Source organism: Alosa sapidissima, chromosome 20, assembly GCF_018492685.1.
Source record: "Alosa sapidissima isolate fAloSap1 chromosome 20, fAloSap1.pri, whole genome shotgun sequence".
Classification (NCBI taxonomy): domain Eukaryota; kingdom Metazoa; phylum Chordata; class Actinopteri; order Clupeiformes; family Clupeidae; genus Alosa; species Alosa sapidissima.
Window position 1 is genome coordinate 14242054 of NC_055976.1, and position 22231 is coordinate 14264284.

General features: G+C 41.9%; 4 protein-coding genes across 10 annotated transcripts in view; 2 read left to right on the plus strand and 2 right to left on the minus strand.

Moving 5' to 3' along the window:
- Window positions 1-1330, minus strand: part of asb12b (ankyrin repeat and SOCS box-containing 12b) — a 2346-nt gene extending 1016 nt beyond the window's left edge. Inside the window, exons 1-2 of the mRNA XM_042074545.1 lie at window positions 1120-1330; window positions 1-780 (exon numbers count right to left, since the gene is read on the minus strand). The exon at window positions 1-780 is cut by the window's left edge and continues 63 nt beyond it. Of these exons, the coding sequence (XP_041930479.1) occupies window positions 1-745 (745 nt within the window). The 5' untranslated portion in view covers window positions 746-780; window positions 1120-1330. The remainder of the gene's footprint in view (window positions 781-1119) is intronic.
- A 1241-nt stretch (window positions 1331-2571) lies between these two features.
- LOC121694124 (uncharacterized protein C8orf48 homolog) lies at window positions 2572-7002 on the plus strand. Of its 3 annotated transcripts, none has more exons than XR_006025671.1 (5): window positions 2572-2740; window positions 2828-3036; window positions 3340-3492; window positions 3623-3813; window positions 6904-7002. XR_006025671.1 is itself a non-coding variant. In XM_042074088.1 (4 exons), exons 1-4 carry the CDS (start codon window positions 2734-2736, stop codon window positions 3746-3748), a joined length of 495 nt encoding a protein of 164 aa, XP_041930022.1. In that variant the 5' UTR covers window positions 2572-2733; the 3' UTR covers window positions 3749-4060. The 3 variants fall into 3 exon arrangements, 1 of the variants encoding a protein (XP_041930022.1); XR_006025672.1 differs by lacking the exon at window positions 6904-7002 and adding an exon at window positions 5251-5423; XM_042074088.1 differs by lacking the exon at window positions 6904-7002 and having other exon boundaries at window positions 3623-4060.
- LOC121694123 (zinc finger C4H2 domain-containing protein-like) lies at window positions 4028-7967 on the minus strand. 2 transcript variants are annotated; one of them, XM_042074086.1, is made up of 5 exons: window positions 7829-7967; window positions 6958-7129; window positions 6213-6385; window positions 5430-5592; window positions 4028-4849 (listed from the first exon to the last, which is right to left on the minus strand). In XM_042074086.1, exons 1-5 carry the CDS (start codon window positions 7879-7881, stop codon window positions 4736-4738), a joined length of 675 nt encoding a protein of 224 aa, XP_041930020.1. In that variant the 5' UTR covers window positions 7882-7967; the 3' UTR covers window positions 4028-4735. The 2 variants fall into 2 exon arrangements, with proteins under 2 accessions (XP_041930020.1, XP_041930019.1); XM_042074085.1 differs by having other exon boundaries at window positions 6198-6385.
- A 1-nt stretch (window position 7968) lies between these two features.
- On the plus strand, window positions 7969-21723 carry msnb (moesin b). Of its 4 annotated transcripts, none has more exons than XM_042074081.1 (14): window positions 7969-8477; window positions 9271-9354; window positions 9508-9603; window positions 10037-10159; window positions 10417-10568; window positions 10866-10949; window positions 13400-13546; window positions 13693-13789; window positions 14108-14271; window positions 16480-16610; window positions 17000-17160; window positions 19267-19359; window positions 20162-20392; window positions 21509-21723. In XM_042074081.1, exons 1-14 carry the CDS (start codon window positions 8472-8474, stop codon window positions 21671-21673), a joined length of 1734 nt encoding a protein of 577 aa, XP_041930015.1. In that variant the 5' UTR covers window positions 7969-8471; the 3' UTR covers window positions 21674-21723. The 4 variants fall into 4 exon arrangements, with proteins under 4 accessions (XP_041930015.1, XP_041930017.1, XP_041930016.1 ...); XM_042074083.1 differs by having other exon boundaries at window positions 20237-20392; XM_042074082.1 differs by lacking the exon at window positions 7969-8477 and having other exon boundaries at window positions 8643-9354.
- Window positions 21724-22231: the final 508 nt, after the last annotated feature.

Genomic DNA, 22231 nt, shown 5'->3' on the forward strand with positions numbered 1-22231 from the left:
TGGGCAGGTAGACGTTGGCTCCGAACTCGATGAGCAGCTGCACGTACTCCACCCCGCAGCCGTAGCGCAAGCACATCTCCAGCACGGTCTTGGGCTGCTTGATGCGGGCCAGCATCTTGGCCTCCGTGCAGTTGAAGTCCGGGTTGGCGCCGTGCAGCAGCAGCAGCTTGAAGCAGTCCAGGTGGCCGTAGACGGCCGAGATGTAGAGTGGCCCGCGGCACGCCGTGGCGTTGGACGCCCAGTCGGGCACTTTGGGCCGCACGTCCACCTCCGCCCCTGCGTCCAGCAGCTCGCGCAGGATGTCCACGTCGCCCTCCCGCGCGGCGGTCAGCACCGGCGAGCAGTTGTTGTACTGGCTGCCGTTGGGGTCGGCGCCGGCCTTGAGTAAGGCCGTTACACAGTCCAGGTGTTTGCCGCTGACCGCTGTGAAGAGCGGCGTCTGGGCCTTGACGTCCAGGCTGTCCACCTCTGCACCGTGGGTCAGCAGCACCTCCAGGCAGCGCAGGTGACCCAGCGCGGCAGCCGTACGGAGCGGCGTGCCCGGGATGCCCCAGCCGCTGCGGCTGTTGATGCAACGGCGGAAACGCTCCTCGCCGAGCAGCTCGGCCAGCAGGCGGTCATCATCGCCGGTGACGGCCTGCGTGAGCATATTGCTCTCATCCTCCTCGTCCTCTTTGGGCTGGAGCAGAGAGAAGATCTTGGAGATGTCCATCAAACTCATGGTGACGGCACTCTCAAGAACCATAGTGTGTAGACAATGAAAGAAACTCACAGATCCATCTGGAATTAAAGAGCATATTTAGATCCCATCGTGTGAACTATTTTACATGTGTGAGAACTATTCAAACAAAGACCAAATTTACATTTGCATAATCCTAATCTCAGTAAACAAACGACTTTTTACAAACTACAAACCACAAGATTAAAGTACTTAACAGAATTGAATTATACTTTTGTCCACAAATATATGACTTTTTCATATGACCTTCAACTATGAGGTTTGTGGTGGAGATTTGTGCCAGACAGAAACCACAGCAGTAAGCAACACCAGACGCACTCCCAAATGGCCCGTCAGAGTCACACAAACAAACAAAACACTTTGAGGTAAAATCCACTTACTTTGCTTTTAGACTATCCCTTCAGACCACCATCAGACGCTTGCAGCTACATTAACTCATCCATCTTCCGTTCAGCTGCAAATCCATTGTGGCTCAATTACCCCCACCAAAAAAAGCAATAGTCTTCTTTTTTTTGCTGCTGGGAAGTTTTCCACTGGGATAAATGGATGGAGGGTAAAGCAACGTGTGGCAGACTGACACAGTATAGGCTCTACCCTGCTCATCTGAGGGGCTAATTTTAGTCCTCAAATGGATCTGCCCAAACTTCCATTCTTGGAGGGCTGTAGCAGGGGGTTATAATTAGAAAGGTGATAGACTTGTGACAGACTGAAAGGACCTGACTGCGGAACAGGGGGATGGTAGTGTATGTGTGTGTGTGTGTGTGTGTGGGGGGGGGGGGGGTTAGGGGTAGTTGGTACAATTGACCTGATAGGTCAATGTAAATATTAAATGTGTCATTCTGCAGGGACAACCAGTGTTATTCCTCGGAGCCTAATTATCATGGGTGCCATAGAGTGTGACCACGAAAAAAAAAAAGAAAAGAAACGGGAAGGGTCTTTGAAGCATGACATGAAAAAGTTTCCCCGACAACAAGGCCATGTCTGAGCCTGTCACATTTAATGGGACGCATCTGTAGCTCCCGCTCCTTGACACTTTTACACAAAGCCATCCCAGCCAAGGCGGGGGGAACACAATTAAGGATCCACACGGCAGAAGGCGCTTTATGTGATATTCTGTCATGGTTACAACTTTACTGGCACGTCGGCGTCTAATGCATTGCTGTAGTGGCTGTGTGTCTGTGTCGGTGCGACAGCAGAGCAGCGATCCACGAGGAGCCTGCAGCTGTCCTGGAGCCAAGAGCTCTGCCCTGGATAACAACAATCAGCTGTGGTCTTCTCATTCTTCTGGGTGTGAGAGAAAACACCATCAGCAGCTTTATGGGGGGTTGGGATCAGTTATTTTTAACTACAAAAAATTCCCTGAATTCCATAGAAGTAGCCTATTTAAGATCAAAACCTATATTTGAAGACCTACCTAAAACCTATTATTTCATGATCCTCATAAATTGGTTGTGGAATATGTACAGTAGGCCAACGCCACTACTTCCTTTTTAAAAAAATAAATCTTTATTTTACTATGTTAATGAAGTCTTCCATTGGATATATTTAGAGTGATTAAGCAGCCTATTTAGAAATCAAAACCATAGTTAGCTGAAGAGTTGTCTATTGTTATTTCATGAACCTCATCACGTTTACAAATATTCATAATTAAACATTAATTATTTTAAAAGAGACAAACTAACATTTAACTAGCCTAATTGCCTACTGAGAATAAGCCTATGTCGTGGCAAAGTTGCAGTGCCGTGGAGGATAGGCTACTCCATTACAGTAGATGGCAGTAAATGGAAATGGGGACGACTATCGGCGTTACCAAGACAATAAAGGCAGGCTATTTACCCAAACACTTCCTCAAACCAGAGAATGTCTGCTCAAAACAAAATATTGTGTTTGAACACGTGTTACATGTAGGCTAACAGTGTAGGGATTTAAGTGTCGACTAATATGTGAAAGGTAGATGTAGTTGGATTGTTTTAATATGGAATAATCGAGTGACCATGGAGAGTAAGTATCTTCAAACATGTTATTAGCTTGCATTCAATTCATGCATGCAGCCACAGTTAACTTAATTCTTTGCACCATTCTGTACAGCCTCAAGCACTCAGCAGCAACGCGACGAAGACGTCGTCAGAAGGAGATATTGTAAGAGAAGTATACAGAAAATGAAACTCAAAAAAAGAGACTCGGGACACAGGGAAAATGACAGCAGTCAAAAACCCGAATCTGAAGAAATTCCTCCAGTGCCACAACAACTAGTCAACTTAATCAGAATGAAGGCTTTCAGAGAAAAGTTGAAGACGGTAAAGAAAAACTAATAACTGAGTGGCTTTTTAGCTAGACACGCCCCCCCTCACACACACACTCTTAATCTCTCTCTCACTACACACATACACATTAATACAATTAGGCCGACCTACCTAATTATACGTGTTGTATTTAATGCACCTTGCATGCACTCTCACAAGAAATTATTCCATGCAATTAAACACAATTGCACATTCAGGTTCAATGTACCATGCATGCTTTACAATTTATTTGAAGTATTTATCTATCCATCCATCCCCCCCCCCCCCCCCCCCCCTCTCTCTCACACACACACACAGGCTGCAGAAATGGAGTTACATGATCCTCAGCACTGCAGGTCATGCCAGGTCAAACAGGCTGAGCTGGCACGAGATGACTTCATAAGGAGGAAGACGACACAGCTCCTGTCTCCCCTTCTGGAAGAAAAAATCCAATCCCACTTCCTTAATAGAGTAGGCCGCTCTGCTTTACATATATATGAAACAGGCCTATCTTTGAACACTAGTCCACAATCTCTCGTATACGTTCTTTTCCCTGCAGTCGGCTCAAAAGAATTGTGTTCTTCTCTTGCTCTGTGTGCAGAACTCCATTTGTCTGATAGGAGAGGTATTGAGAGACCTGCCTAGGCCGTCAGATGACCCTGGCCTTGTCTGGAAGGCTCTGAAGGCCAGGGAAGTGGAACTGACCCAGCAGACAGACTCGAGCTGATCCTGCCTTTTCCCATGTTCAGTGGAATCAAGCCTGTGACTTTGATATCCACATTGACCTTGAAGGTAAAAACTACTGAAGGCATTGTGACCTCATTTCTATACATGATCATGTTGCTACATTAGATATGTTACAGCTGAATTGTAAAAAAAGTATTTTCTACCTTGTTAATATGTGTTTATTTGACATACGTTTTGTATTATATACATATGTAAACAACACCAAAATAAATCAACATCATGGTTACTTTATGAAGGTATGTCAAATGAGATGCCAATGCAACGTCAATAAACCATCTTTATTTTTCCAATACTGGCCACAACAAATCGCGAGTTTTACTCTTTATCCAAGTATAACAACCAAGTTTTCACAAGAAATACATCCGTCAAATATTACTGGGACCACGCTTCCCTTGGCCCTTGTAAACATAGGATTACTAGCTACCAGCGACAAAGTACAATCACCCCTTTCAATTGAGAAAATATCACAGACATACAGTACATTACTTTTTGCATGCATATAAAACATAAGATACAAAAACACTTACAGTCTTACAGTTTAAATACTTCAGTCAAGAATTCTTCTAATTTTGCTTTTTCTTTGTTAGCACATAATAGACATTTGGTCTAAAGTTTGATGAAGGTGGAATGATATGGTTAAAATACTGCATTTAAGATCACTGGGCAAAAATGTTATTTTCCTGTTACAATATAAGCTACATGCCAAACAACTCTGTTTAGCATTTATGTGTTCCTATTACAAGTCCCAAGTTTCTTATTGCCTTTTTGCAGTCATGATGTGGAATTTGAAGCAAAGTATCAAGTATTAAAACACTTAAGTACACTTAAACAAATGAGGCATTTGACAAAACTAAACAATAGTTCTAACACATGAACCCAGGAGGATTCAGAGACGGGGTTTTGGTTAACTCGGTAGTCTACGTTTGGAAGCTACGTTCGGAAGGAGAGGCAGACCACTGGAGGCCGCTTACTCGTCCGGCTTCCTCTTGGGTTTCTTGGGGTTGCGGGAGCGGCTCTTAGCTTTGCAGAGGGGACAGATGGGGGCGTTGCGGTGGATCTGCTGGTGACAGGACAAACAGGCCTGTGGGGAAAAGGAAAGCAAGCATTATTAGAGATGTTATTATAGGATTGTTACATCACAAACGTTTCTATACTGTACCTTCACAGCACATTCACAGGGTTGCTAACTCTCATGCATTCCGCTCGAGACTCCCGCTATGTTCTGTCTCATTCTAGCAGTGTTCAGTGCATCTCATGCTAAAAATATACTCCTCTTTGTCAATTCCATGCCAAGCCAGCCTTGAAAGTTGGCAACTCTGCATTCAGAGTTAAAGAGTGTATGTAATGAATCAATGCACAAAAATAAAAACAACGGATGCTACTTGAATAAATGAAAATCAATGCATCATTTAATAACCGTAACTACCGTATATAACAGCACCAACAAAATAACTACAAGCTGCTAACTGTTTTGACGGACAGAAAAATCAACCCTAGCCTGACTCCAGGCCTCCCACAAGTGGTGCTTCACCAGGAAAAAGCCTGAACACCTGCAGGAGAGCTGACACAGACGGGACCTTGAGCGGGAAGGGGAAAAAAAGGCGACTCCTCTCTCAGAGGATGAGGGGGGGGGAAAGTGGAGTGTTTGTGAGTTTGCCAACCTTCATTGGGGGAGGCTGCTGTCTGAAGGTTGCTGGTTGCCGGGCATCTTGTTTCCGGGAGACCTGCAGTTGCTGGGCAGCAGCGGCAGCTGCAGCCAAGGATTCCGGAATGATTGGCTCTTGGGGTTCTTTCATCCACTCTGCCTTCTGCTTTTCAAAGTAACTGCAATACGGCAGGCAAAAACAAAACTGTTTGCACTTTTAGCAATACTTGTATATTCTTGTGGTTTTCTTTACATATATACATGGCACAGTAAAATATAATATTATTGCTTACATCCTTTTGAACCGGACTTGTTGCATGTTGCACACACTATGATATAAGAGTTTGAGAATGCACTTTGATTGGTCTTCCAATGCATGTACATGAGTGGCATACATCAATTTTGTCATATTCTAATTGGTTATGAAGTTTACAATGTCTCCATTTCTCCTCTCCGATTAAAGTTGCAAGGACACTGAATATTAACATTGGAAACTGAATAGAACCAGATGACTGATAATGAACTGACTGATAATGAACTGAATTTCATTTAATTCCAAAAACCAGTTTGTCCTTGCGTACAATAAGCATGGGTGGAAGTGTGTGTGTGTGTCTGTGTGTGTGTGGGTCTGCGTCTGCCTGTCTGTGTGTGTGTGTGTATGTCTGTCTGTCTGTCTGTCTGTGTGTGTGTGTGTGTGTAAGTCTGTCTCTGTGTGTGTGTGTATGTATGTATGTGTGTGTGTGTGTGTGTGTGTGTGTGTGTGTGTGTGTGTGTGTGTACACGCCTCTGGGTGACTAACTCGAGTGACAGCTTCTCCTCCTCGTCGCTGAGGTTGGGCAGGCGATGCAGGCCCAGGGTCATGCGCAGGGCGTCCACATGCTCCTTCAGGGGCTTGTACTCCTCATGCAGACGCCGTGTGTTCTCCAGCAGCTTGTTCAGGTCGTTTTCAGACTGCTTGATCGTGCTCTCCATCTGAAGGCACAATTTCAATTAGTGAGAGAGCCACCAATATTTAAATACTCTCAGAATTGTCTGTGTAAACATTTACAAAATACTAAGTACTAAGTAAGCAATCAGAAAATAAGAGGATAGAACAATAACTGTAACCATTGGCAAAGTGATCTGGCATCATGTCCTTAAATGACAGCCCTTTGGTAGATAGAACCAGTGGTAATGAAACATAATGAATGCTAAACAGAGTAGCATGGAATTTAACATGCATGAAAAGTGGGGCACAACATTATTATTACTACAGATTGTGTTGAATTGTTATTACTGTTATTCTGTGTGTTATTATTAGTTAACCACTTTACTTGTATGGATCATGTACACACAGCAACGTTTGTGCAGTATGCCAGATATGTATAATTGTGGATAATTATGTATAATTCATTATACATAAATCACTGTATGTTTATTTGTCTTTGTATCTTACGCACCCCAAGTGGTCTCTGTAACGTCACAAAAAATTGTAACATCTTTGAATGAAGCACCCTTAGGTCCTGACCCAGATGACCTGACCTAACCCTGAGGGTCATAATTACCACGTTAATGTCTGCATGGATCAGCCTCAGCTCCTCCACGTGGGCCATCTTCTCCTGCAGAAGGAGGTCCATCTCCTGCTTGTATTCCCTCAAGTGCTTCTCCTCACCCTCTAGGGCCTCGAACTCGCTCTTCAGACGAGTCCTGATCTTCTGCATCTGCAGGGTCTTGTTCCTGTCATGAGATGTATGAAGGTACATAGCCTATGTAACCTCTGACAAAGACCACGGGCAGAATGACTGTTTGAAAGACAGTTTGAAAAACAAACAAATAAAATAGCGCAAACACACACTTGTTGTAAGACTGGTCAATGCTTAATGCAAGGGAACAATCATAAAGTGATAAACTGACAAAGCCACGTTCGAGATATTCCATGGTAGCGTTGAAATATTAACATATAAGTTGGCGCAAGACTAACCCAACAGCGTTTTTATTATTTACAAACACACTATTCCACATGACGAATTGCTTGCACCGCAAATGGCTGAATGACATGTACACTGGTGTACTACGGAAATAAATCTATTCTTATCATTGGAACCACAGCTCGCTTCCCCATTGTTCGCCTCTGGAACCTCGCTAACAACAGCTGGTTTGTTTATTGTTAGCTTGCCAGCTAACTAGCCTGCAATAGACATTTCATCTGCATCTACCAATAGACACACAACGTTGCTGGAATACTCAAAGAAACGAGGAGTCTAGCGTGCGTTGCTAGTTAATACATGTACATAAAAAATGGGGTTATTCTGTCGTTATTCGCCTCAACCGGGCCGCAAAAGAGAAGCGCTAGCCAGACTGAATCCAGAGGTTAACGTTATGTTACCTGCTGAAATGCAGACATTAATTTAGAACAGAGAAGCGGAAAAGGATTACCTGACTTCCAGTATGTTTTCTAATTTGCACATGATTTCTTGTTCGTCCGTCATGGTCTCAAACCTGAACACAAATCCTTTCCGCCACAACAGAACTTAAAACAAGATGTTTTGGATGATGTCTGCTAAGACGTCGTGACACGACTGTACGCCACTGCGCACGCGCGCTGGATCTCATGGCAGCTTTGATTTATTGACTGACACCCATCCAAGCAGACCCTTGTTAGGCCTATTGCATTAAATACATTTTTAATCTTACATTGCCTCTAGTTTTGCCGAAATAAAGTCGATATTTTAAATTAGGTGGATTCTGTGAGCATTATAGTTAATAAGCCTACAATCTCTTACTGACACATTAAACAAACTAACACTAGGTTTACTGCATTGCAGCTAAACTGTTGCATGCTACTGTTCTTTTAACATAACCACAGTACTGCTATTACTGGAGACTAATCTTAGATTCCACAGCTGCCATTGGATTAGTGAGAGGAAAAGTCCCTTTAAACAATGCAATGGGCAGGTTTAATGAAGGGTAATCCTTGTAAATATTGCAAGCACTTTCATATGACTTGGTGGAGAGAGGACTACTGCAACAGGACCTGGTAGACTGTTGTGAAATAACGGACCATAAAAAAAATACCAAAATGTCTGTAAGTACCTATTTACCTATTAAAGATCTGTTTAGGAGCAGTATTTTAATTATGTTACAATGGTGCATGTTTAATAATGTAAAATGTTGACTATAGCTATTTGTGGGTGCTTGTCACTGAACTTATGATGGACCTACATGAACAATTATTTATAGTTCCATCAGATACATAATAAGTGTTTTGACATTGAATGTTATAGGCTGTTTAAGAGTGCAAAGGGTGCTGTAGTAACATTACACAAAGATGTTTTCCATCAATAATGTACAAAACAATTTGGCCTAGTTCATCTGATAAATGTTGCTCAATTAATATTGAAAGAGGATGGGAGTTATTCATATTCCTTTGAATCCAGAACTCGGCTGCAGATTTATGAGAACTCTAAGTTTTATCAGTGCAGCTCTGTTACTGATTCATGAAGCCAAAGCCAGATTATTCTGTGAAAAATGAGACGTTTCCACGCCGACAATTTTTTGTTCTGAGTTTTCCTCTCAAAACTGCTTTGACCTTGCAGTTAATGATTTGTTTTGCTTGAAGTTCTATCTGGATTAAACAAGGACCTTGACTTTTCCAAACAGCTTACGAATGGAACATTTGGCTTAGGATACTACCGTTAGCAAGGAACCATGATCAAGAGATGCCTGTTCAAAGACAACAACACTAAAAAAAGAGCAGATGGCAAGATGAATAACAGTGACAGACATCAAGAAAATGGCTGCCACTTCTCAGTAGTAATTCAGTAGCCTGCTGATGTCAGTAGCCATTCTGTGGCCTAAAGCTGTTCTGTTTTAAACAGATAAATGTACGTGTCACGACAATGGATGCAGAGCTGGAGTTTGCCATCCAGCCTAGCACTACAGGCAAACAACTCTTTGACCAAGTATGTATCATATTCCGTATGACACATTCTACAGTACGACCATATGGCATAATCTATATTGTATATACATGCTGTGCCAAAAAGACCATGTTAGTGAGTTGTCCCCATATATTGAATATGAAGGTGCATGTATTTCCACTTTCCACTTTGAAGATTGTCAAGACAATTGGGTTGAGAGAGATCTGGTTCTTCGGGCTCCAGTATCAAGACAGCAAGGGATTCTCGACATGGCTCAAGCTCAATAAGCGGGTTAGTACTTAGGTCCAAGCTCTGTGTGTCTGATCGTCTTTATGTTGTGTAACATTCAAGGATATTTTGAACACTCTGGAAACACTTATGCCAGAACTGGTTCACAGATTATTGGTTGGTTTGCTTTGGTGTCTGGTGTCTTAATGTTTAATGTTCAAAATATGATTTTTCAGCTGACTTTGAACAAGAAAAAAACTTGAATAGAAGATAGAGGTTCAACTTGAGGATTAGATAGAGATTAGTTATTTTAAAGGATTTTTTTCAGACTTAGTATTTTCTCCTGTTGGATTTTCTCCAATGGAATGTAGGGTTCAAAATATGTTGTTCTCAATTGACCATTACGAAAAAGATCTTTAAGAGCTTTAAGTTAAAAATGTCTTCCAGCTCCTTCGATGATCACAACTTGCCTTTTACCCCTTTTGTTCCAAAACAGGTTACAGCCCAGGACGTCAGGAAAGAGAACCCACTTCTGATCAAGTTCCGGGCCAAGTTCTACCCTGAGGACGTAGCCGAAGAGCTCATACAGGAGGCCACACAGCGGCAGTTCTTCCTCCAGGTGACGACATTGACGACAATACTGTCCCCCCAAAACCACACACACACACACACACACACACACACACACACACCGAGAGACATGGCCCACACCAAATGTTGCTAACTGCATTACTGACAACTCACTTAGTGACAAACCACAGGCAATGGGCTTGGGTTAGGCCTCTGTGCACCAAGCATTTTATGTGAACAATATATCTGAAAATGCCCAGAAGCTGCTAGCAAATGTGCAAAACTTCTGAGTTTGTCACCACTCAGGTGAAAGAGGGCATCCTCAACGATGACATCTACTGCCCCCCGGAGACCGCTGTACTGCTGGCCTCCTATGCTGTGCAGACCAAATACGCAGACTACAACAAGGACTACCACATCCCTGGCTACCTATGCAGGGACAAGCTGCTCCCTCAGAGGTATACAAACTTACAGGAAGGATCAATCAAATGATGAATAAACGTATACAGAGATATGAGTTTAACTGATCGGTTATACTGATTAATTGTGTACACACATACAGATAGTAGCCCTAGTGTTACCAGCATAACCAAATGTGGAAATAAATTGTCTCTCTAAACAGTGCACTTGTACTGTGATACTTGTCTCTTTAATTATCTGTTGTCCCATTTGCAATATATTTTCTTCATATAAATACTGGAGATAAGTATTGAATATGTTATACCTACAGTACTGTATGTGTCTTTCATCAACAGAGTGCTGGAACAGCACAAACTGACCAAGGAACAGTGGGAGGAACGTATCATGGTCTGGCACAGACAGCATAAGGGCGTGCTGAGGTGAGGCACTGTTCTTTTCCTGTCTGAAGTAGGCCACAGCACCTGCAGTATTCATTATATTCAAATTATACCTTTTCAATCCGTTTTTTTTAAGATGTGAATGCATAATAATGTGACAGTTTAGTTGTGTATCTTCAAAGAAGATATATTTTTATTTTAGCATAGGAACAAAAAAGATAAAAGCTCATACTACTTTGCATGGAAATACATACCATATATGGATCAGAGGAAATACTGTATATTAAGTGAATGCTTGTTATAACTGCATCTGTATGGAATCTCTGATTTTTTCTTTAACCTATTTTTGCACCGCCAAGAGGTCAGTGACATTTGCTTTCACTGTTGTCCACTTGTTGCTTTCACTGTTGTCCACTTGTTAAATAATTACCTTGCGACTCATTGGCCATATTGACATGACATTCACCATGACACCCTGTACCTTTCCACTGCTTTTAGCCTAACCTGGAATGCCTTTGGCTCCTAGGCGGACAGTGACCGTGCTCACCAAGGGAAGAGTCCATAATAATTACTAGACTCTTACTTTTCACCTATATTCTTTAACTCTTACCATGTTGCACATATTGTGGGCATAAACAATTGCTTAAGTCAACCGGCAATAAGAGTTATATTAGACCAGTGGTTCCCAAACTTTTTTCCCACATACCACCACCTACATCCTGACTCGGCTAGCATATCCCCACCATTCGACACATAAAAACGTAACACATTCTATTGACACATTCCAGGCATCATAATTAGCCCATGATAACAAATAACAATCAAAATGTGCAACTGGTCTATGAGCTCTTAAACAACAGTGTGGAGAACAACATTATGAAACACAAAGAACAAAGAGACCATTTAAAAAATTAAATAAAAAATGTAACACCTTTCCAATATTGCCATTTTCATCTCGCGTACCCCCTAGTGGAAGCTCACGTACCACCGGTGGTACACGTGCCACAGTTTGGGAATCCTTGTTTTAGACTATGTCAGAATATATTAGGCTTCTGAAGAGCCGATGCTTTCTAAAAAATTGAAGACTGACAATTATGTTAGGAGACTTCTGTCTCAAAACCAATTTTTCTTTCAGTTAAGCTCAAGGATTGAGGAAGTGTTTGCAATGCCACCATGAGCAAAGCAGTAGAATTGCAACATGGGTGTGCCTGAGTCTTGGATATCCACATTTTTATGAAACAACATCATTTTAAGCCATGCAAGCTCACTTATCAACTATTAGGAGATGGTGATATTAGGTGATGGTTTGAACCTCCAAAGGGAGAGGTGGTTGGACATAAAGTTCTGTCTGGTGAGCTTCATCTTGATGAGAAGGTCTTGTGTAATGTAACTTTAAGCAGCAGCAGCAGCTTGTAGACTTTCCCCGTTCAACAGTATATTGTACAAATATATAGACAAACAAACATGTTTAAACAATCCACAAATTTATTTTTAAACATATAAATACATGATTCTGTCGTATTTATTTCAGTTCACAACCACACATTTTATTTTACTAGATATAGAGGCATGTTGTACTTGTAATGATTTCAACCACTATAAGTGAGAGGCTCATGTGAAGAACTAGTATATCAGTGTGTGTATTGTTTTTGAGCACTGGTAGAACTGATGGAAGTGAATGTGTTTGGGCTGAAGCGAATAACTAGCAGTTATTCTTTGTGCCAAAAACAATTGATTTTTATGTCAATATAAAGTACATTTATCATAAGATTATATCAATATTATTGTTGAAGAGTGTGCTGTAGCCAAAAGCAAAATGTTTTACTGGCTCATGTGCATAAACACTTGAAATTTCTCATCCTAACATATTTTTTTCTAGAGGCAGACCTTACTTGGGGTCGGAGAAGAAATAATAATTACATAGTAATTACACAGTTACACTGTTAAATTTGTCATATTGAAAGATTTCTGGGGGATTAGTGTGAAACATACTTGAAGTTTCGGTGGGCACCTGCCCACCTGGCTTCAGTGAGCAGACCGGCACTTCTACCAAAAACATTTTTACAACCCAGTAGTAAAAACATAACTTAAAACCAGCTGTGTAAGCAGAAAAGAAGATTAAGTTTTGTCTACGTCCCAGCCTTTGGTGGACAGTTAAATGTCAGCATCCTGGAGGCAGGAAGCCCAGAATAGAGCACGCTGACCTCCTCTCTGGCCCACTCTGGGGATGTCTGGCTGGGCCCTCTCATGGCCTGTGCTCCAGCAAGAGACAGAATTACTGCACAGTGTGAAGAAGCTACAATATATGTTACTGGAGAACACGCTGTACCAGCTCACTAATTTCACTGTTGACTGATGTGGGAACACAGAAATAGCTAAACTTGCATGTACATAAAAGGCACCATATGAAATGAAAGGGCAAAGAATACTAGTGATTAAAAATAATTATAAATACTAGTTCACAGTCTCTCTCCTCACATGCATTGCACAAGGGAGGACGCCATGGTGGAATACCTGAAGATTGCCCAGGACCTGGAGATGTATGGGGTGAATTACTTCAGTATTAAGAACAAGAAGGGCTCTGAGCTTTGGCTGGGAGTTGATGCCTTGGGACTCAACATTTACGAGCGTTCAGACAAGTAAGCAGCCATTGATCCTGAGACTAAATTGTTCCTTGCTTTGCCTTGCCTTGTATCCTCCAACCCTGGAGTGATTTACTTTCATTCTGTCTGAGGCCTATTGATTTGTAAGTGATTTCAATTTTTTTGCTCTTCCTTACACTCAGGCTGACGCCCAAAATTGGATTCCCATGGAGCGAGATAAGGAACATTTCCTTCAACGACAAGAAGTTTGTCATAAAGCCAATTGACAAAAAATCTCCAGTATGCATTCACTACCACTAAAACCCCTCTTCATGACTGCTGTTTTGTAGACTTGTATCAAATATCCTTGATTACTAAACTCGCTTAAACTCTCTCTGCTTGTATTTTACTGTTATTGCAGAAGCAAATTTACTTCATTATATACAACCATTGTAGAGTAAATAAATCAAGTATATAAGTTAACAAATCCAACATACATAAATTACATGTATTACATAAATAATAATAATTAAAAGAATCTCCAATGTAATGCTGGAGAAGGACACACCTTTCTCACAGTTTCAGTGACATTTCTTTTTTTCCTCCGTGTTGTCACAGGACTTTGTGTTCTACGCTCCCCGACTGCGCATCAACAAGCGCATCCTGGCGCTGTGCATGGGCAACCACGACCTGTACATGCGCAGACGCAAACCCGACACCATCGAGGTGCAGCAGATGAAGGCTCAGGCCAGGGAGGAGAAGACCAAGAGACAACAGGAGAGGTGAAGTGACCGTGGAGCAATCAGTTACTGGACGTTCAGTTAATGGAATGCTTTGTAGGTTGTTGGGTTCTTACATACACAGTGGCTTAGATTCTTTGAATGAAGAAATATGGACCCTTTCAAGAGAGTTCCATTATCAGCATCATAGTTGGCCCCACAAGACTTCCGTTTTAACATTCCATATGTTATCTTAATGCAGAGGAAGTAGATTGGGGCCCAAATAGAACGTTCAAGCATTGTTTTTGTTTTTATTGTTGAAAGGGTCTATAGATGTTAAATTCCATCTGCTATTCGGTTGGGACCTCCCACATCGGCCAATCTCAATGTCATCTCAGTGTCCTGGCCTATGTGTTAAAACAGAATGCACAACAGACAGAGTGCTGATAATACAGAGGTGAGAGGGATGTGGAAGCATCTTATATCTGGAGGTTCAGTAAATTCCATGCCAATCTTTTAACTTGCTGGATCTTATTTATCCAGTTCTACCACAGTCTTGTAAGAGCTAGTGGAAAGTCTCATTGTAATAGCTGTGCAGCAACATCATAACATATCAGACGTCTTGACAATGATGAAGAACACTGGCTGCCTAGTATTCCCAGCAGATTCATTTTTAATGGCTATTCAATCAACCACAGAGAAGACGATTTAGAGAGAAGGATGCTTTGTTTGGATATGGAAATGGAATTTTGTTCTGGTGTGGACATGGTTCACTGGTTAACCGACTGGGATTTGGGATTATGAATCACTTTCAGGTTGACATCAGCTGTTGTTTTTTAGTCAAGATCTTCACTGCAGTTCTCTTTTAGTCTAGAACCTGGGTTAAACCAGCCTGATATGTATGGAAAAGGTCAATAATCAATCAATCAATCAATCAATCAATCAATCATTTAATGCAATGATTACAATTTGTGTTATGATTTCTATGCAATTCAGAACCATAGTGTATGATTATTAATAAGCACCAATTCTAATTAAAACATATTCAGTGGTAAAATAATGAGAGTTGTGAGTAGTCTCAGTACACCTCTGAAGAACTGGCATATGAAATGGAAGTGAATGTGAAGGGAGATCCCATATAGTTTGAGCCTTTGAGGGAACAGGTGGGGATAAAGATCTCCATGTAATAGTTGTGTTAAGAAATCAGTTGTACTATCAAAGCATCTTTAGTTAATTGACGCTATCAGAGAGAGAATCAAAAGAGATCATATTGGAGCTGTCTCAGATATATTGTTGGTTGTCAGTCATGGACGATAATTACATGGTCAAGCATAATGTTTGATAGTTACAAGGATATTTTTTCCAGTGTTAAGTCATGTATAGTTTACAGGACAATAACAAGAGTGTGCATAAAATAAAGGTTTATGTGTACATTAAAATAAAATTCACAAGAACAACTGAGGTGTTTGATAGCAGTGTAAGTAAGACAGATTGAGAGATTGTGAGGAAATTTTAACTCACACTACTATGAAGGCTAAATTAATGAGAACAGAACATTAATGGAGAGTGATTATTACACTTTGTGCAGAGAGAAGGAAATTAGTTTTTTTATTTGGATTTTATGATTAGGGGGTTCTTTCCAGTGTATGAAGGGAAGGGATCATTAGTTTGTCTCTATGCTTTTAGTATTCATTATCTGATATTTAGCAGACACTTTTATCCAAGGCGACACAGACTTGCAATGGCAGGAATGGTACCCTGGTTGACCGATTGTCAGTCAATGATGTTACAGCTGCTCCACCATATACGTAATTTCATGTTGTAACAAGAATAGTTAGGTCAATTCCAGAGACAATAGCATATACATCAATGGAGTCAATTATATGTATAGTAAGTACATGGTCAAATTTAGATAGACATTGGTAGCAATGGTAGATTTGGTTATCACAGTAAATCCATTGTGCAGTTATACATGTTTAGTTTTTTCCCCTTGTCACCTGTCATTTGTTTATTTTAATTAGGCTATTGATCATTGATACTGCACTGACATTATTGTTTATTATTGCTAAAACTCCTTAATGTAGTCTAACCATTTTTTTTAAAACTGTTCACTGTTAATTTTTTAACTGTTCACTGTTAATATTTAAACAATTATATTGTTTTTATTTGTATGTCACTTTGGACAAAAGCTTCAGCCAAATGCCCTAACCATAACCGTAACCATTCACATACAACTGATGTAGAATAACTTCACCTTGATCTCTCCAACAGAGCCCTTTTGGAGAACGAGAAGAAGAAGAGAGAGAATGCAGAGAAGGAGACGGAGAAGATCGCCCGGGAGACCATGGAGCTGATGGAGAGACTGAGACAGATCGAGGAACAAACGAAAAAAGCCCAGGAGGGTCAGGAAGAAGCACCGCTAACATCATCTTTTTCCTGTCTCATGTCTAGAGACATTTGTATTTATCTGTCCGTCATCTGTCACTGTGGCATCAATGCATCAATGTGACAAGAGCCACAAGGTCTCATATCTACACTGTACCTTAGGACATACTGCACAAAGCAGGGATAAAACAAACTCCACTCTTATGGCAGTAATGCTTTTGAAGTATTTGGATATGTCAAGATCTCATGTAAAATGTCTGGTGTGTGTGTATGCGATTTGAAAGTAGCACAGACACTTTCCTTTCTTTAGGCCCTGTGTAATATATGTGTGTGTGTGTGTGTGTGTGTGTGTGTGTGTGTGTGTGTGTGTGTGTGTGTGTGTGATCATGTGATCATGCTCCCACAGAGCTGGAGGAGCAGACCAAGCGAGCCCTGGAGCTGGAGAAGGAGCGTAAGTTCGCCCAGGAGGAGGCCGAGCGTCTGGACAAGGACCGGCGTCTGGCAGAGGAGGCCAAGACTGCACTGCTGCAGCAGTCCGAGAGCCAGCTCAAGAACCAGGAGAACCTGGTAGTGCATCCACATTGCTCTCACCTCACAACACCCCTGTCATGCTGTCTGGTAGTGCATCCACATTGCTCTCGCCTCACCTCACAACATCCCTGTCATGCTGTCTGGTAGTGCATCCACATTGCCCTCACCTCACCACACAACATCCCTGTCATGCTGTCTTGTAGTGCATCCGCATTGCTCTCACCTCTGTCTGGCTGCAGGCCTTAAAGTTATCAGGCACTGTGCTGGAATTCAGCTGTGCATTTGTGCTATTATTCATAGTGACTGAGGAAATGTCGGTAACACTTTACTTGACGGGTTCATAACACTTTACTTGACGGAGTTCATAACACATTCATAGCAGCTGTCATAATCTGCACATAAAGCATTCATGACTGTTTCATGCGACATGATTCAACATTCATACCAAACCTTTCATGAATGTGGAAGACAGACGACAACTTGTCAAAATAAAAGTCCAACAATCTCAAAGCAGCATTGCCGTTTTTGTTCTGTTCATGAATGCTTTATGTGCAGTTTATGACAGCTGCTGTGAATGTGTTATGAACTCACCCGTCAAGTAAAGTGTTACCGAAATGTCTAAGTTCAGGCAAATAAATGTTCTGTGCTTTAAGGCCTATAGGTGTTACTTTCAAGTCAAGTCGACTCAAGTCATTTGAGATGACTCAAGTCATCTCAAGTAGTTTCCATCTACCGTTGTTTTGTGAAACTCTTTTGAAACTTGAAGCGACAATGCGGAGCTTTGGAGTGGCCTTAGTAAGATAACTTCTGAAAGGATGTGCCAAAACCTTGCAAACTGCACCAACACATTAATAACATGCTACGCTGTAAGTAAGTTGTAAGTGATGTAGAGAAAACGTTTCCATTTTCATGAGGTGTTTTAGCCTGGAACACAGACCTCTGTAGTGTATATTCTGGATTACTTTTGGGAATGACTGGAGAGTTTATATCCTTGACATGGCATACCAACAACTTTAATTTGAAGATGACCCTAAAACGAGTTGCCTATAAAAGCAAACCAAACTAAAGTAGCAAACCGTTGCATAGTGTTGCATTCGTCCTATTTTAACAGTTCTGTTTTGGAGAACATGTATCATCAGCTAGTTGTGTTCTCTTTTATAGAAAATGTTTCAAGGCATGACATTGACCTAGCAATATCAAGGTCATAGTTACCATACCCTGGAAAATGAGGAAAAATAACAGCTGAGCATGACATTTTTTTTAATTTTCCACTGGCCACTATGCTAAGGGCATCTTGACATTGCAGAGTGGTTTGTGAAATGCCTCACCTGTGAAAAAAGTAAGAGAGCAAGCGTGGGAGGAGAGAGATCCGCTGGTGCACTCTGACAAATTGGAGTGACAGTCATAGAGCAGGTCTGGCAGGATAGCAAACCACAGGATGTGAGACGGAGAGACTGCATCTCCTATGTGTGTTTCCGTCCTTCACTATTGCTTTATACTGTAGAATTCTGGGTTCTGTATTCTGATGTGTTCATATGTTACTTCTGTGTGTAGTATACAACGGGGAGAGGTCCATACTATTGTACATAACATAACTGTGCCTTAGGCCTGTGCACCAGCAGGATAGTCTAGGAAGCACTATCACTACCTTTTGAACTTACAATACTTTTACAATCACTTACTGTGAATTCAATCACATTCGGAAAGTATTTTTAGCCATGACCTTAAATCACGTGAGTAAAAAATGGCCAAATGGAGAATTCCTATTTACATTAAACACTGTCATCATTGATCAAACATTGCAAAGAGCAGACACATAGGCACAAAGTCCTTGTAAAATTGTAGCAATGGCTTCCGTTTACTTTTACGTCACAGTTTTTCAGCAAGTGTTATGTCACATTTGCTGTGTATTATATAACTCGGTTGTTTTGGTTGCACATGGGACTGCAAGCCAAATGAGTGGGACCAGTGTAACTCCCAGCCCCTCAGTTCTTAAACATGATCCTCCCGCTAAACCCAGCGTCACATGAGGGCCGTTTGGGACCTTTGGGCCTCCCCCTGTGGATTGAAAGCACACTTACTACTGTAAGTCAGACCACTGGAGCAATTATAATTTGCCCACTCTCGCTTTGAATCCTGCAGGCCACAGAGCTCGCTGCACTCACTTCAAAGATCTCCCTCCTCGAGGACGCCAAGAAGAAGAAGGAGGATGAGGCCCGCAAGTGGCAGAAAAGGGTGAGGGTTCCCTCGCTTCCCCACCTTCCCCAAGGGACCAGAACACATGAAAGGAATACTTTTGTTTTAATATTAGACATTAGAGAGAACAAAACATCCAATCACTGTCCTTTTAATACTTAAGTCTTGTTATTGTGATAGTGTTCTTTCTACATCTAATTTTAAGTAGCACCACTCCACACTGACTCTATGTCACTAAGGAAAAGCAGATGGAATCAAAATAACAAGAAAGGGAGCTTTGATGCACTTTTCAGATTGCTGCTAGATTCTTTCTTGTGCTAGCTTGCTTTGTAGGCTTTGGAATGTGTCATTTTGGATCACTCTGCTGCATGTGTTTCATGATGATGAGTTCTCCATTAGCTGACATATTCCTGGGAAATGCTTTATGTCAAGCAGTACTCGTACTTCCTGATCTCACTTCTGTTTGATTTTGTTGTTGGATCCAAGTAGCTTTATTTGGCAAGAGACAAAACGGTGTCAGACTGTGCAAGCACTTTTAGAGGCTTTGTTCACCTTTGCAAAAACTGCTTAGAGGGAAAGCCAGACAATCTTACTCGAGGGAAAGCCTGACAAGCTAATGAAATACATTAGCCCGTCCATAGTTAGCAACATGCTGCTCCAACCCAAACAGACATGAAAGTGTGCCCTGCTAGTAGTAGCGCATGGAAAAAACTTCAAAGGCCCACTGACAACAACAAAAAAAGAATTACATCTTTGAAGTCATTCTGACCATGACTGGGAGCACGGAGGCAGGTGGCAGCACAGTTGATCGGACTGTCTGTGTGTATGAGTATCTCGGCAGGCTTATCTGTTTGAGAGTGACCTGGAGAGGATGAAAGAGAAGTTGAAGAGTAAGCTAATGGGCGTCCACATCCAGGAGCTGCACCAGGCGGAGAACGACCATGAGGAGAACGACGAGAGCAGCGCCGAGGCCAGCGCCGAGCTGACCGCCACCGGGACGTGCCGCGACCGCAGCGAAGAGGAGCGCATGACCGAGGCCCGCAAGAACGAGCGTCTCCAGAAACGCCTGCTGGTGAGGAGTATGAGTGTGTGTGTCTGTGTGTGTCTGTGTGTGTGTCTGTGTGTGTGTGTGTGTGTGTGTGTCTGTGTGTGTGCGTTTGTGTCTGTGTGTGTGTGTGTGTCTGTGTGTGTGCGTTTGTGTCTGTGTGTGTGTGTGTGTATGCGTGTATGTGTGTGTGTGTGTGTGTCTGTGTGTGTGTGTGTGTATGTGTGTATGTGTGTGTGTGTGTGTGTGTGTGTGTGTGTGTGTGTGTGTGTGTGTGTGTGGTGCATGACCAAGGCCCACAGGAATGAACGCCTGCAGAAAAGCCTGTTAGTGAGGAGGACTCACACTGTGTGTGTGTGTGTGTGTGTGTGTGTGTGTGTGTGTGTGTGTGTGTGTGTGTGTGTGTGTGTTAGTTATAGGGTGGCTAGCCAAGGGAAAAAAGCTGAATACTTGTGCTACACAACAGTCTGCTAAAGGGCTCAGGAAAGGCTTTATGTAAATGACCCTGTGAGTCAATTGGTGGAAAACTGGAAGGTGCTAACAATTACAAGGTCATGGGTTCTGTTCCCAAGGACAATGAATGCACACTGATATGAGCAAAAGGTGCAAAGAACTCTAATAAAATGGCTTTTACCACCAGCTTTTCACAATATTCCTGAAAAGCCAATAATATGGTATCATTTTGAACAAATTCATCCTCAAATATGTGGAATTTTCCCATTTATTAATGCATTGGCACGACTGAGCATTTGACTTGCACCATTTTTGAAGTCCATTTTTGGGGAGGTAGAGTAGACCTTCCTGGTTTTCCACAGACCCAACCTTCCTGTTTCCTGAAGTCTATGAAGTCAAAAAACAACAGCCTTTCCTTCAAGGACAGCACAACTTTCTCCCTGTTTTGTTGGCCTTGAATGATAAATTGTTACTATTACCCCCTCAAATTCAGACCACTATGCTTATACCACTACACTATGAGAGTTATAAACTGGCGCCTCCGAATGCTGTGGCTAACAACATGTCAATATTTTCCAAAGGAGTATAAACAACACACCCTTGGAGTTGATCTTTGGTCACACTCATGTTAGCCCAACAGCATACCTCTCTCACTAAGCCCTGCTTGTTTCCCATGATGTGCTCACGCAGGCGCTAAGCTCCGAGCTGGCCGACGCTCGTGACGAGAGCAAGAAGACCCCGAATGACCTGATCCACGACGAGAACGTGAAGGCGGGCAGAGACAAATACAAGACCCTGCGTCAGATTCGGCAAGGCAACACAAAGCAGCGCATCGACGAGTTTGAGTCCATGTAATGGCACTGTGAGAGTCGATTGCATTGCGACTATGACCGTGTATGATGTAGTGCTAAATCTGTTGAGAAGAAAAAAAACACTATGCTATTTAAGACTACAAACCATGTGTTGCTGTATTGTGAGTTATGCCTGGTAATCAGAGATTGTAGAGCCTCCAGTGATTGTAATGTTGGTTGGGTCTGTTGGATGTTTTGCTAAAGTGTCTATCACAGGTGCATATTTTCACCTGTTGATTATTTTAATTATTTTAGAACTATTTAAGTAAGTTCTGGTGCAATAAGATATTCCACATGTGCACCGTATATTTACAACAATTACATGTTGTGATATTATATAATCATTTGGAGAGTGATTTCTCTAAATGCATAAAACTCCAAGGAAATGTACTTCCTCTTGCTCTACCACGTGTGTATGGCACGCTGAAGGGGACAATAAAAACACTGTGTGTTGTAGTATTACATGATTTAAAGGTAAAGTCTGTTATTTGGTTTCAGGTTGTTGATATTGGGGCTCAGCAGCTTATCAAGCTATACTCCATCCATGCTCAGACGCCTGACT

Excerpts from the sequence above, each read along its gene's own strand:
- LOC121694123 (XM_042074085.1), bottom strand. The coding sequence starts at position 7,881 with ATGACGGACGAACAAGAAATCATGTGCAAATTAGAAAACATACTGGAA. Across the intron at positions 7,130-7,828 it reads GAAAACATACTGGAAGTCAG|GAACAAGACCCTGCAGATGC; the intron begins GTAATCCTTTTC and ends ATCTCATGACAG. Across the intron at positions 5,593-6,197 it reads CTCGAGTTAGTCACCCAGAG|TTACTTTGAAAAGCAGAAGG; the intron begins GCGTGTACACAC and ends GCCGTATTGCAG.
- msnb (XM_042074081.1), top strand. Across the intron at positions 10,160-10,416 it reads AGCGGCAGTTCTTCCTCCAG|GTGAAAGAGGGCATCCTCAA; the intron begins GTGACGACATTG and ends GTCACCACTCAG. Across the intron at positions 17,161-19,266 it reads TCAAGAACCAGGAGAACCTG|GCCACAGAGCTCGCTGCACT; the intron begins GTAGTGCATCCA and ends TGAATCCTGCAG.
- LOC121694124 (XM_042074088.1), top strand. Across the intron at positions 3,037-3,339 it reads TCAGAGAAAAGTTGAAGACG|GCTGCAGAAATGGAGTTACA; the intron begins GTAAAGAAAAAC and ends ACACACACACAG. Across the intron at positions 3,493-3,622 it reads AATCCCACTTCCTTAATAGA|AACTCCATTTGTCTGATAGG; the intron begins GTAGGCCGCTCT and ends CTCTGTGTGCAG.